The 14,056-nt window shown below is 33.5% G+C and overlaps 3 protein-coding genes across 3 annotated transcripts; all 3 read right to left on the reverse strand.

Moving 5' to 3' along the window:
* Positions 1-8,541: 8,541 nt before the first annotated feature.
* LOC145010256 (uncharacterized) lies at positions 8,542-9,183 on the reverse strand. Its single transcript, XM_078968821.1, has one exon. It carries the CDS (start codon positions 9,181-9,183, stop codon positions 8,542-8,544), a length of 642 nt encoding a protein of 213 aa, XP_078824947.1.
* A 2-nt stretch (positions 9,184-9,185) lies between these two features.
* LOC145010257 (uncharacterized) lies at positions 9,186-11,005 on the reverse strand. The gene is made up of 2 exons (XM_078968822.1): positions 10,647-11,005; positions 9,186-10,557 (listed from the first exon to the last, which is right to left on the reverse strand). The coding sequence occupies exons 1-2, from the start codon at positions 11,003-11,005 to the stop codon at positions 9,186-9,188; spliced, it is 1,731 nt and encodes a 576-aa protein (XP_078824948.1).
* A 1,391-nt stretch (positions 11,006-12,396) lies between these two features.
* Positions 12,397-13,401, reverse strand: LOC145010259 (uncharacterized). The gene has a single exon (XM_078968823.1). The coding sequence runs from the start codon at positions 13,399-13,401 to the stop codon at positions 12,397-12,399; it is 1,005 nt and encodes a 334-aa protein (XP_078824949.1).
* Between the last annotated feature and the right edge of the window lie 655 nt (positions 13,402-14,056).

Below are 14,056 nucleotides of genomic sequence, written 5' to 3' on the forward strand. Positions count from 1 at the left end.
GTTGATGGTGATGGTGTTGATGCCGATGATGAAGTGTTCAGCCACAAACATAACTAGGTCAAATATATTTAGTTTAATTCCTTAATTGAATGATTAGTTTATTTCCTTAATTGTATGATTTCAATTAAATAATTTCCTTAAATAAAAGTACAAAATGTCCAAATACCCTTTAATGATTTAGTTAATTATTTATTATTTTTTGAATTCTCATTGGTGCATTTAGGCACACAATAGTTACTAAAAACATTTAAACCTATATATATATATATATATATATATATATATATATATATATATATATATATATATATATATATGATGTAACATGTTTAAAAGAGCGAAGACATGATATAGGATGGTTTAAAAATCATTAAACCCTAAGAACCTTTTTTTCTAACTTCTAGCAAACAACATCTACAATAGATTGTAGAGCTTGTTTATTCAACTTTTTCTACTTTGTTTTGCCATAAAGATAACATTATATTTTTGTTTGTTTTCCCAGAGGTAAAATATTTGCAGTCTACGGACTATATCCGCAAATCTCTATAGAAAAAGAGATAAATCAAACATCTACAATATGTAAGAAGAATATTGTTTGTTTTTTAACGTTTGCGGACTGCTAAAATAAACTTGAATTCAAATAAACTATTTTACAACCATAAAATAGTTTTTCAATACTGAAATTTAAATAATTTCAGTCTTACAACACTCAAAACTTAAATAAAATTCATACAACCACATAATAATTCTAGTCTTATAATAGCAATTCATTTCATATTTTGCATTCACTACTCAACAATTTCATCTCGTAATTGAAATATATCGCTTCGCTGTACTACCATGTGTAACAACATCGTCTTGATTATTATCAATGCGCACATTGTTATTTCGAAACATATCATTGTTATTCTGATAAAATCGTACCGATTTCTGTTTAACAAAACTAGTATATTTAAGTTTTTCAGTTTTATTAACAAAACCGGTCAAATATTCGCTTTTTTTATTCGGTTAAAATTCATTTTTTTTTTTGTCATGGACAGTTAACTGAAAAACCAAAATTTTAATCCAATGTTTAGAAAGGTATTTAATGTGACATCCCCAAAATCACGGTCAGAAAAGACCGGTTTGTTTATGCTTTGTTTAAAAATCAGAGTTATATTTTAAATGAAAGTGTTGCGGAATTTGTCCCAAAACAAAAATATGATAAAGATTTATCAAAAGCATTTCCATAGAAATGTATTTCATTAAAAGACTTGGGATGTCATGTTCGTACAGATCAAAAGCATAAACAGTACAATATAAGCCTTACTACATTATTTCATATCTACAGGCCTACATCCGTAATCCCTCGTCCAAAACATCACATCTATACTCATGCGCCACTACCTGTAATACATAAAACTGAGTGGGTCAGGTTTGGGAGCCCGGTGAGCACATAGGGTTTTCAACCCACAATAAATAAGTTTATTAATTTCATCAATCAACAATAACCCGATTACCCGTTCTCATTATCCTCACTTTACGTCCCTAAACACCTATCATAAGGGACCTAGCCTAAGGATCATCATCGGGACAGACACTACTGCTAAGGGGATTCCTCAGCAATAGATGTCCTAAAGGCAACCATGTAGGGGATGGAGTACATCTGGTGACCACACAGTTCAAATAAACACACAGTTCGAATAAACACCTACAAGTTGCGAGCCTGCTAGTGTTCCACTGGACTGTCTAGAATAGTCCGTGGTCGTCATCTATATTCCGCTAGATGACTGGATCATCAATAACATCTATAACGAGGCCTCTCATTATTTTATTTTGTCACACAGCAACTATTACATCTACCCATGTTTTACCCAACACATTATGTAGATATAAAATACATATATAGTTTAAATCATTGAAAACATGTATAAAACGTTCATCCGGCATAAATAGCAAGTATTCAGATAATATGCACACATAGCACGTAATTTATATAAGATACTTCATATCTATGTGTAAGCTGAAAGTAACTATGCACTCACCTGATTAAGTGGTGACTCAGCACTCGGACAGCGCTTCGATACTCTCAAAACGATATTCCTTCGATAAAACCTAGTATCGATACCACTAGGGTTTAGTTTAACGATAACCATGACAAATTAATTAGTCCGAGTATTATTAAGCGTTAATAATTACTCGATATAACTCTTAATAATAGCCCAAATAATTATTTTAAGGACCTAATAACATTCATATAATTATTTGAAAGCTATATTAAAAATTGCGTAAGCGTAGCATACTTACAGCGAATTTTATCGAGAACCGGGACTTAATTGGAGCAGCGTTTCGAAACCGAAAAACTCCTTTTTCTCGGGACTCCGGGAGCCTCGGGGCTTCCCTAGGGTGCTAGGGGGTTTTTCTAGGGTTTAGGGGGGTTTGGGGTTGTAGAGAGAGAAAGGATTTTGGTGTGAAAAATGAGGGCAGCCTCGGCCTCCTTTTATAGGCGTGAAGCCTCGGTGGAACGCAGGGCGTTCAGCAGCTACGTGGGGCGTAGCTTCGGATCAGACCTCCAGGTGTCAAGCTTCGCATGGTGCTACGCGGCCTGATCTCGGACCACATGAAGACCCTTCGTACGCGGCGCGTTTTGAGCTCGGACGCTGGGCGTAGCGAGGGACGACGCGTCACTTATCCGAGGCGGGTACTGAGTCAGCAATGGAGGGTCCAGATTGCGCCACGTCATCAATCTCGCAACAGACTTCGCAAATTTCCTTCTCGACTTCTAAAAATCATAACTTTCGCATACGAGCTCCGTTGTCGACGTTCTTTATATCCACGCGAAGGTGGGAACGTACTCTACAACTTTCGTTTAGACTTCGTCGGCTAATTTTGGCTCGATTTTAAATTTTATATTATTAACGGGCCGGGACACGATTGGTCCGTTAAATCCTCATAACTTCTTCATCCGACATCCGTTTTTGCCCATCTTTTTCTCGTTACGCTACTCATAACGAGATCTTCGATTCTCGTTTAGGTCGTGTCGGCTAAAAACCACTCAAAAAATCATAACTTCTTCATATGAAGTCAAATTTGGGAGTTTTATCGATGTTCTTAGTTTAACATATTCTACGACTTTCGTTTAGATCGCTAAGGCTAAATCTCGCTCTATCGTAAATTCACTATTCACGCTTCCCGGTATCGTGCCGGTTCTGTCGTGAAACTTCGACGGGTCATAACTTCTTCGTTATAACTCGGATTTCGGCGTTTCTTATATGCACGAAAACCTTGAGACATATTCTACAAATTTATGTAGAGATATCGGGATTATCTCACACTTTAATTTTGACGCTCATTTTTATTCTTTATTAATTATATATTTATAATTAAATAATAAACACTTAAACACACATAATTCACATAATACTCAAATATTTCATCTTTATTACTTCAAAAAGAGTTACAAAAGTTGACCTAGACTATTACATTGACAAAAATGTTTAGCCCTGAAACCCGGACGTTACATTTAAGTTTATCATCCAAAATTTATAATGTATTTTTATTTATTAAAAACTGATAGTTTTATTTCAATTACCACTAACATTTATGTGTATTATTGTTTATAATCCTCTTTTGTTACTAACCAAATATTACTTATTGTAATTAAGATATTTATGCTTGTTATTCTTCATTTATTTGTCATTCAATATTTGGATTAAAAAAAAATAGTAATAATAATAATCTAACCATGAAATCAAATAACAATTATGATTTTTTTATCATTATACATCTAAAATCATTTGGATAATTAGAAAATAAACATTCGATTCAACCATTTTCATTAAAAGAAAAACGTTAGCATCTTTATGTTATATATTTTATATATATTTTTTTTTAAATCCAAATGACATTTGAGAGAAACGTCTTTCCGTCCGCAGACATTAGTCAATGTCTTATGGATAAGAGGATGCTAGACATTTGATGTATGTGGTATTCTAAAAAGCAAATAGTCTATGAAACCTCTTTCAACATGCATAGAATAAATGCTCAAAAAGAGTTGTTAAAAAAATAAAAAAAAATAAAAAAATAAAAAAAAAACCATTTATGTAACCCAATGAAAAGCATCTCCCAATTGAATGGCATGTCGGAAAACGACAGCTTCCTAAATGTTGTTTCCATAAATAACGTCGAATTAGACATGTAATGTTGCCTTAAAATAGAGTGTTAACTCAGAAAAAGTCTTTTTAAATTATATAGGATATAGATATAAATAATTTCAAAAATGGTGTAACATGTTTAGAAGAGTAATGACATGATACAAGATAGTTTAAGAATCATTAAACCCTAAAAACCTTTTTTTAGAGTAAATTACACGAATGGTCCTTTAGCCTTACACTTTTTCCCCAAAATTGTCATTACAAACTTTTTTCCCTAAGATGATATCTAATGACAAACCTTGCACACAAATGGCCATTCGGGTGGATGTTCGTCTGATGCACCGTTAACATGTTTCATGTGCCTTGCACATGAGGGTATTTTCGTCATTTCACATAACGGACCATTTATGAAGTTTTCTCTAATATATATATATATATATATATATATATATATATATATATATATATATATATATATATATATATATATATATATATATATATATATAGGTTATAGATCCGGTAAGAAATTTTTTTTTGTAGGAAGGTAAGAAGTTTTTTTTCTACATAGTTTTTTGACGAATAAAAAAAATGAATCACTAGATGATTCATTTGTAAGATGATTCACAAGAAAAAAATTCTCAAAAAAACATCTTTATGATTCATTTTTAAGTAAATTAAGAAAAGATTCACTTTTATGACAATTTTAGTGAATAACAACAAAATCATTATATAAATGAATCATCTAGATTTTTTTTGAGAATTTTTTGTTGTGAATCATCTTACAAATGAATTATATAATGATTCATTTTGTTTGTTCGCGAAAAAAATATGTAGAAAAAAAACTTTTTACCTTCCTACCAAAAATTTCCTTCTTATTTGATCTTGATTATATATATATATATATATATATATATATATATATATATATATATATATATATATATATATATATATAATCTTTCTCTCTCTCTTTCACACACACATACACACAGCTACAGTTACATTTGGTTGAGTCATCATCGTTTATGGAATCTACAATACACTAATGTGTCATTATACGGGTTTAATGATAAATTTCACATACAAATCTATATAAATAATGTTCAATATGGTTATTAAAAGCAAGTACATGAGCACATATAGAAATTTTAAAGGCAAAATGAGCTCTGAGTTGCTTTCTTCTCCTATTTGAGATACAGATGCATCATATATGTTCTCTTAAGCATGTAGTAGATAACAGTGTCGCAAGTGTCGCAGAAATCGGCCTTGACGGCCGATTAATCGGCGATAAATCGTTTGGCAGCCTTGAGCCGATTATACTTAGGGTGTTTGGCGAAAATTTATCAAAATCAGTCAAACTCGGGTTTGACGGCCCTTGGTCGGTCCTCGGTGGTTATAGACGGGAAATATTTAAAAAATTCAAATTTTTTAATTTTCAAATATTACACCAAAATTTTAAATTTTAAATTTTCAAAATTTTAAGTTTTCAAATTATGAAAAAGTCCTATAATTTTAGTCTAATTTATAAAACTAAATTTTGTTTACAGAAAAACACAAAATACCGGCTAAAACTTCGATAAAAAAATCATTTTTGCCCGGTTTCAAAGATTTAGCCAGTATTCTGTCATTTTTTTTTAGTTTGCTCAAAATATTAAGATTTTTTTGAAAATTACATGATAACCAAAATATTGAGACTTTTCTGAAAATTACTATGGAATTAATTGATATTATTATTAATAAATCATTTACAAACATATAAATTTTTTTATTATAAACAAAGGAAATACATTTTAGCTAATTTCTAGCAATAGAATGGTCGACTATGTATTTCTCTATTGTTTGTTGACCACTTCAAATTCCTTATGTTCCTCCTATGTATCGTTGTGGGTGTCATAGTAAGAAGTAACTTGTTAGGGGTGACCAATACAGGATTTGATAATATTTATTAATACACAATCAATTGTTTTCTTGCTGTAAAAAAATGTAAGCAACAAATCGATTCATAACATCAACAGATCTTTTATTAAATGAAAATAAGGTCCATTTGGTTTTCAAGATACTTACAACTGAAAACTCACTACATAAGCACTCACTCTCAGATGTATATAAATAAACTAGCAGATTTAAGATTTTACAGAACAAAATCAACAAGAACAGAACAACCCTAAACAGATCAAACCCTAATCTGAAGAAGAAGATGATGAGAGAATAGAGAGACTCGTGTGTGACAAAGGAAAAATGAACTGAAAAAATCAACCCTAGCTAACATGATGACACAAATATATGGTTGAACAATTTTCACAGATAATCCTTAGACTATTCATTCTGACTCCGGTAACCTTGCTCTTTCTCCATATTTGCTCCATTACCCTCCAGGTTTAATATGCACGACATAAACTGCTACAAGTATAAAACTTCATACAACAATCAAACTTAGAGTAATTACTAGTTGCTCCTTAATCTTTATCCAACTTTAAAACAACTACATTATGTACCCTACTTACAAAGTTAGAAAACCCAAATTTATTAATACCAAGTTTATGATTGGAAATTGTTAAGAAATAATTATATTTCTCAGCACTTGCTATTAGACATGACGCTATATGATCACATGTTATTAGAAAATATCATTACACAACGATTCTTGGACATATAGATATTTTATTATGTTCTTTAACCTAATTACCATCTAACCTCCATATATTACCCGGTAACAACCATCAAATTACACACATCTATCGAAAGTGAAAAGTAAACTTTGAATGACAATTTAAATAGATAATCACGCTTCACTTGTTTCCATATAAACTATCATATTCATGGATCACTTTTCGTATTTGATAAATGAGTGTTAGCTGATGGTTGTTAACATGTAAGACATGAATGTTGAGTGGTAGTTAGGTTAAACAACATAAGATGAACACCAACATTAAAAGAACACTATCCGAGTACATCTCACCATCATATCCACAACAATGCATAAGAGGAACGTAAAGAGTTTGAGTGGTCAGCAAGCAATAGATGAGTACTTAGACAACCAATTTATTAATAGAAATTAACAACAAATGTATTTCCTTTTTTATAATAAAAATATTTTTTGTGTTTATAAATTATTTGTTAATAACAATATTCATTAATTCCATGGTAATTTTTAGAAGAAAAAAAAAACCCCAATATATTGGTTATCAAGTAATTTTTAAAAAAGTCCCAAAATTTTGAGCAAATTAACAAAAAATGACAAAATACCAGCTAAATCTGCGAAACCGTCCGAAAAAGGTTTTTTCGAAGTTTTAACCGGCATTATGTGTTTTTCTGTAAACAAAATTTAGTTAGGGACTTTTTTATAAATTGACCTAAAATTTTAGGACTTTTCTGGAGATTTCCCTTTAAAATATTATACTAAAATTTTTGAATTTTCAAATACTAATTTTTTAAGGATCCCGATTAATCGTCGTCTAGTCTGATTAATCGTTTAACACCAGTTGACCGTCGAGCGATTTTCACAACCTTGATGGACAAAAAGAAAATTTATTGATTTCCATTTGTGTGACTTGTTTTAGATGACCAGAAATCAGTAGAGACGAAGCTTTAACTGATTTGTGTGGTTTGTTTTAGATGTTTAATATGTATTTGAACAAAGCCTTCACTTCAGATCCTACTCTCTGCATAGATGTTTCATTTCACTTTGACATTTTAACAAACACATGGCGGGCAAAAAAAGTTATTGATTTCCATTTTATGGCTTGTTTTAGATGACCAGAAATTAGTAGAGATGAAGTTAACAAATGTAATAACAAATGTACCGACTCTACTAGGTCACCAAGCTGACGGAGAATGCCAACGGATCCGACCATGGAAACACCTAACAAGCAAAACTACATGATCATCGTTATATGATGCTTCATATAGCTCTTGATCAGCCAAAGAAAAATAAGGAATTGCTTGCTCACTTCTCATCTCCACCAAGCCTCTTGTTTCCCACCCATTTCAAGCTCGCACCACCCACCTCCCTCGATTTCCATTTCCATTGCTTCCAATCCTAAAATAATGACATCGTCTAAGATCTCCAATGTCCTCTCTGACGACAAATTAGATTATACAAAATTCATGTGGCTTTGAAACGTGGTGTTTTCAACAATTCGACAAAAGTCTTTTTAAGTTATATAAGATATAGATCTGAATAATTATAAAAATGATGTGAAATGTTTAAAAGCCTAATAACATGACTGGGGATGGCAGGGGCGGAGCTTGAACAATTTTTTTTTTTTGGTGGGGGTGGGGGGGGGGGGGGGGGGGTGGGGGCGATTTACCGAAAGTATTATAAACTAAAATTAACGTTTTTACATACAAGAAAAAACCAAATTTGTTTTTACAAATAAACACAAAAAAATAACTAGAAAAAGAATTACAACTCAGCCCGACGACCTTTAAGGTCTTTGAATTCATCAATTACCGACTTCGAATCAATATTTTCAACAATTTCTCTTTCTATGTAAACCACCAAGTTGTTTGCGAGAAAGTCATCCGACATCGTATTGCGAAGACGGTTCTTGAATATTTTCATTGCTGAAAATCCCCTCTCTGTTGTTGCGGTAGAAACTGGAAGTGTCAAGATTAACCGCACCACTCTATCAAGCAAATAATATGTCTCACGTTTCTGAGTTTCCACAAGACCCTTGCATAAGTCAGCAATAGTCGATACACCACTAAGCTTGAGATTCTTTATCATATCAATATTAAAAATCTCCAATTGATATCTTAATTGGATTCTCTCTTGCTCTGTAAAATCTTCGGGATAATACTTCTCAACAAGATGACAAATTTGATCAACTTTAATCACTTTAGGGTGTTCTTTTGAAACTAAAGTAGAATTAAGACTTAATAACTCCATCGCCTGATCATTGAATCTACTATTCAACTCATGTAACTGTTTGTCCAATGTGGTTGTAAACAAATCCACTCGATAAAAATGTTCAAAAGTAACATGATGATCAGTTTTTCGAGGCCGGTATCGAGTAGAAGTATATGGAGCATTCATATCCGGCATATCTATTTGATGTTTTTCACAAAAAACTTTACTTGTGCAAGTAAAGAGTCCCATCCCTTGTTTCTGAATTCATTTAGACTCTCCTTTGTTGCTGAAACTAACTCCATGGCATTAAGAATATCTTGAGATTTCTTTTGTAGAGCTTGAGAAAGTACATCAGTTTTCCCCATTATTTCCTTTATCAAGTGAAGAATAAACACAAACTCAAATGATTTTAGGAAACAATAAGCTGCATCAGCATCTCCGCGTTGAGAATAAGTAGCAGATACGTCATCAATTATTCCCTGGAGAACAACACAAGTACAATCAAACGTGTTAAGCAAACTGCAAACAGAACGAAAATGAGAACCCCAACGTGTATCACCAGCTCTTCTTAATGTCCCAACTTGATTCAATCCTTTGCCTGATTCGATTTCACCTAGTTCCAATAATTGTTCAATCTCAGTTGCCTTCGCCTTTTGTAACTCATCATGACGCTTACTGGAAGCACAAACTACATTAATTAAAAAAATTAAGTTTGTGAAAAATTGGTGTACAGGAATAATTTCCCTTGAAGCAGCTACCAAGGCTAGTTGTAATCTGTGAGCAAAGCAATGAACATAATATGCATAAGGACAATCCTTAAGAACAAGTGCCTGTAATCCGTTCCATTCCCCTCTCATATTACTAGCACCATCATAACCTTGGCCACGGATTTTACTAACATCAAACTGATAGTGCAAAAGTTGTCTCCACATATTTGTTTTTAGGGTTAATGATAAGGTATCCCTAACATGAACCAAATCCAAGAACCTTTCCCGTATGATCCCTTCTACATCAACAAATCTCAAAACTATCGCCATTTGCTCTTTTTTAGACTCATCCCGTGACTCATCAACCATGACACAAAAATATGAATCACCCACTTCACTACGAATATGCTTTCTAACTTTATTTGCAATAATACTAAGAATTTCTTTTTGAATTTCTCCAGAAGTATATTTTGAATTATAAGGAGCTTTCTCTAATATAACATTTGCAACTTCATCATTATAAGATGCTAGAAGTTTTAGTAGTTGCAAAAAATTACCACGATTTTTGGAATTAGGAGATTCATCATGTCCTCGTAAAGCGCACGCTTGGAATGTCAACCAACGAACTGTGTCAATCGAAGCTTTTAATCGTAAACGATTCTTCAATATTTGCTCTTCATTTTGCTTCATTATGATATTTTCAATGTGTGCTTCTTGGTTCATCAAATTTTCAGCGAATGCAACAGCATTTCTATGTTGTGAACAACCAATGTGCTTTAAGAACGCACAATTTTTCCCGTCATTAACTTTCTTCCAATTGTCAAATCCTTTAACAGTAAATGCATCATAACCATGGGACACACTTGGTTTATCGTTAAATATAAAACAAATAAAACAATAGGATGCATGTGTTGTTGGAGAATATTCGAGCCATTAGGGAAAATGTTGAACCAAGAATATTGAAATCTACGAGGATGTTTCTTTGAACCTTTAGCATGATATTCGTTAAGATGTATCTGGAAAGGTCCTAAGCTCATATAAGCTCGTCTTACTTCTTCCCTTAAGTTAACCGGATATTCCCATATTTGTTTTCTTTTAGCGGGATCTCTTTCTAGTTGCTTAAGATCCGCTTGGACCACCTCATTAGGATTTGATTGTGTGGCTTCATTCCTATCATTCTCTTGTTGATTTTCATGTTCTTGTTGTTGTGGTTCACTTGTTGAAGCTTTGTGTCGTTTAATCTCTTCATTTTTATCATGAATTGCATCATTATCAACCTTTCTTTTGAAGAAAGAATGAATGGTTTTCATATTTCACAAGATTGTATCTATAAAAATCAAAATCAAAAAAAGTTCATAAGAAAATAAGCAATGTGTAATTAGTTGATTCCTAAAACTCCAACAAAATTTAATTTATTATCTTCGTTGTTGGCAAACAATATGTAGTCTTATTTCATAGGTTAATAGTTAACTAGATAAAAGAACACCCATAACTTTCTAGCTTATAGTCTTGAAATCCACATATAATTAATAATCTAATAGAATGATCATAAATTCAGTTATATCCAAGATTCGAAGTTAAACAATAAAGTCATTTTAGACAATAGACATATCAGGTCATATAATCATATCGGTTCATAAAATAGACTCCTAAAATTAGTTTGATTCCTAAAATTCCAACAGGAAAGAAGTTGAAGAACAGGCTGAGGACCAAATTGAAACTTGAAAGCTCAATTGCTCAAAGCTGAAAGCACACCTGAAACCTGAGGATGGGGAATTGGCCAATTGGGAATTGGGGATTGCAGCAGTTGAGCAAAATAGCAGCAGCTGAGTAGCCTGCAGGTGCCAGGTAGCATCGTAGCAACACCGCAGTCCGCAGTGGTGCAACACCCGGCACTCCGGCAGGCGACGTCGCGACAAGTAGGCGAGTGGCGACAGGCGATGAACGGATTCAATTTGGCGGAGTGACTTGCGAGTTGCGATTGAACGAAGATTGAGGATGGGGCCTGGGAAATTGGGGCGGAAGGCGGAAGCTGATTGACGATCTCTAGCTTGCAATCTTGGATCAACTTCTTGGCAACACAAACATTGGATCAACTAATCAGGAGGGGCCACAACCCAAAACTCATATTGCGGGCTTATAATTCCGAAAATTAAGCATATATGTCATATTTCTAGCCCAAAATTCAGGGGGGCCACAACCCCTCCTAGCCCCATAAAAGGTGCGCCCTGGGGATGGTTTAAGAATCATTAATACCTAAAAACCCTTCTTTAACTTTTAACAAATAACTTTTAGATTGTAGAGCTTTATTTTATTCAACCTTTTCTATTTTTATTTTATTTTGCCATAAAGATAATAATTTAGATAATAATTTTGTAATCCAAAACACTCAAAATACTCATACTATAACACAAACCAATCTCATGACTTATTTGTAGGTTCCACAAATTTTAATTAATAGAACTTAATATACAAAAGAAAAAAAGAATTTTTTTTTTTTGAAAAATGTCTCTCGTCTTTCTTTTTAAAAAAATGCACAATAGTTTTTGCTTTTTACATAAAGCTCAAACACTGGATTTAGACATGAAAATATGACCTGAACATTTACAAAATTACAACTTTGAGTGCTTTGATTTCCCACGCTTGTTTCACCATTAAAGTACAACAATATATGCCAAAGGTACTATCCAACAAAGCCTTTTCACACTACTTGATGTGGAGGTCTTCCAAGCTGGACTTCCTCGCCGGCTGTAGGATACACCACCGTCTCCCCCATATAAGCTCCTAAAAACGTCGATAAACTAAGCTTATCAATGGCTTCTCCATGATGCGATTTGCAGACCAGATAAAGCACTGTTTGGATCACAACGATGAGCAGCAAGAACATCAAAAGCAGAAACCCACATAAGATTCCGATCATCACCCTCCAAACCATCGCCAAATTGAAATTTACTCCCCCATATTCTACGAACCACTGATACACAACAAGCAATCCCTCCAAAAAACCATACAACACGAATGCAATTCCCATTCCCACTTTCTTCTTCCCATTCGCCAGATCCTTACCTTTCCTCAAAGCTCTATATCCATGGCTGTTTTCCAGAACTGTAACAACGCTACCCAATTCACAAACAAATACAATGTATAAGAAACCTATAACGTATAAAATTCGGATGATAAGCGTAAGGAGTAAACTCAGGGTTGAGTAATTGAAGATAGATCTGGTTATAGCGAGCGCCACTTCGCCGATTATGTCGTAGATGAAGAACGCCAGGTATATGAATACGAAAGTGACAAGGAGCCGTTTCCAGACCTTTGGGATGATTTTCATGACGTTTTGGAAAACGATTTCTCGGTCGCTGTAGATGGAAGCGACGGTGAAGACGACGGCGGCGGTGGAGAGGAGGGAGAAGACGGTGAGGAAGATGAAGTAGGCGATTTTGAACAGGACGTAGTAGAGCCATTCGATGGCGCTTACGTGGAGTCGATAGTAGGAATCAGTGTCAAGCAGCAATGAATTTCGTTCGAGTTTCCAGAACAAATAACGGGAGATTTCGATGTGAGCTAAGAAGATGATTGTGAGAGGAAGGATTAAGGTAAGAGTGATTTGTGCGAAGATTTTCTTCCATGAGAAGATGGTTGTGAATGATTGTTTGAAGATGCCGAAGAAGCCAATGAATTTCATATCTTCTAAGCTTCGATCCATGGTGATTTTAAGATAGTTGCAGTTGTGAGGTGTATGAATATGAATGAATAATATAGTGGATTGCACTTGATAGTTGATAGTTATAGGTATCTTTATTTGGTCTCATTTTGCTTTTAGTATTCATTTCAAAAACCGCTTTTGTGAGTTGGATTAGGCGTTTTATCCACACCAAAATTTAATTAAATATTCTCATATTTCGGTCCCGTTTGATAGTTGCTGATTGAGAAAGTGCTGACTGAAAAAGGTCTGTCTGAGTAAGAAATTCTGACTGAGTAAGAAATCATGTTGTTTGATTGAAAATCTGACTGAATGTGCTGACTGGTGTAAAATAACCATTTTACCCTGATGCTATACACGTTTCTATGCAATATTATAATAATAATAATAATAATAATAATTTATACAAAAACCTCCACCATAATAGACATTAAATATATTATTTTAAAGATAAAACACAAAAAACCTTTCAGCTTGCTGGTAAACAGCATTGCATCTACAAGGGAGACCCAAGTTCTATTCTTGTAGCCTTCATTAGTTGTGAATTTTTATCCAAGCCAAAGGTACTATTGGAAAGCCTTGTTTTCTTTCTCAGTCAGCCAACTCCCAACTTCTTTCTCGGTCAGACATTGCTTTCCGAGTCAGACAACAAGATTTT

This window comes from Lactuca saligna, chromosome 8, assembly GCF_052625555.1.
Source record: "Lactuca saligna cultivar CGN05327 chromosome 8, ASM5262555v1, whole genome shotgun sequence".
NCBI classification, from domain to species: domain Eukaryota; kingdom Viridiplantae; phylum Streptophyta; class Magnoliopsida; order Asterales; family Asteraceae; genus Lactuca; species Lactuca saligna.

Coding starts and splice junctions, on each gene's coding strand:
- LOC145010256 (XM_078968821.1), bottom strand. CDS start 9,183: ATGCCGGATATGAATGCTCCATATACTTCTACTCGATACCGGCCTCGA.
- LOC145010259 (XM_078968823.1), bottom strand. CDS start 13,401: ATGGATCGAAGCTTAGAAGATATGAAATTCATTGGCTTCTTCGGCATC.
- LOC145010257 (XM_078968822.1), bottom strand. CDS start 11,005: ATGAAAACCATTCATTCTTTCTTCAAAAGAAAGGTTGATAATGATGCA. Junction 10,558..10,646: donor CGTAGATTTCAATATTCTTG/GTTCAACATTTT, acceptor CGATAAACCAAG/TGTGTCCCATGGTTATGATG.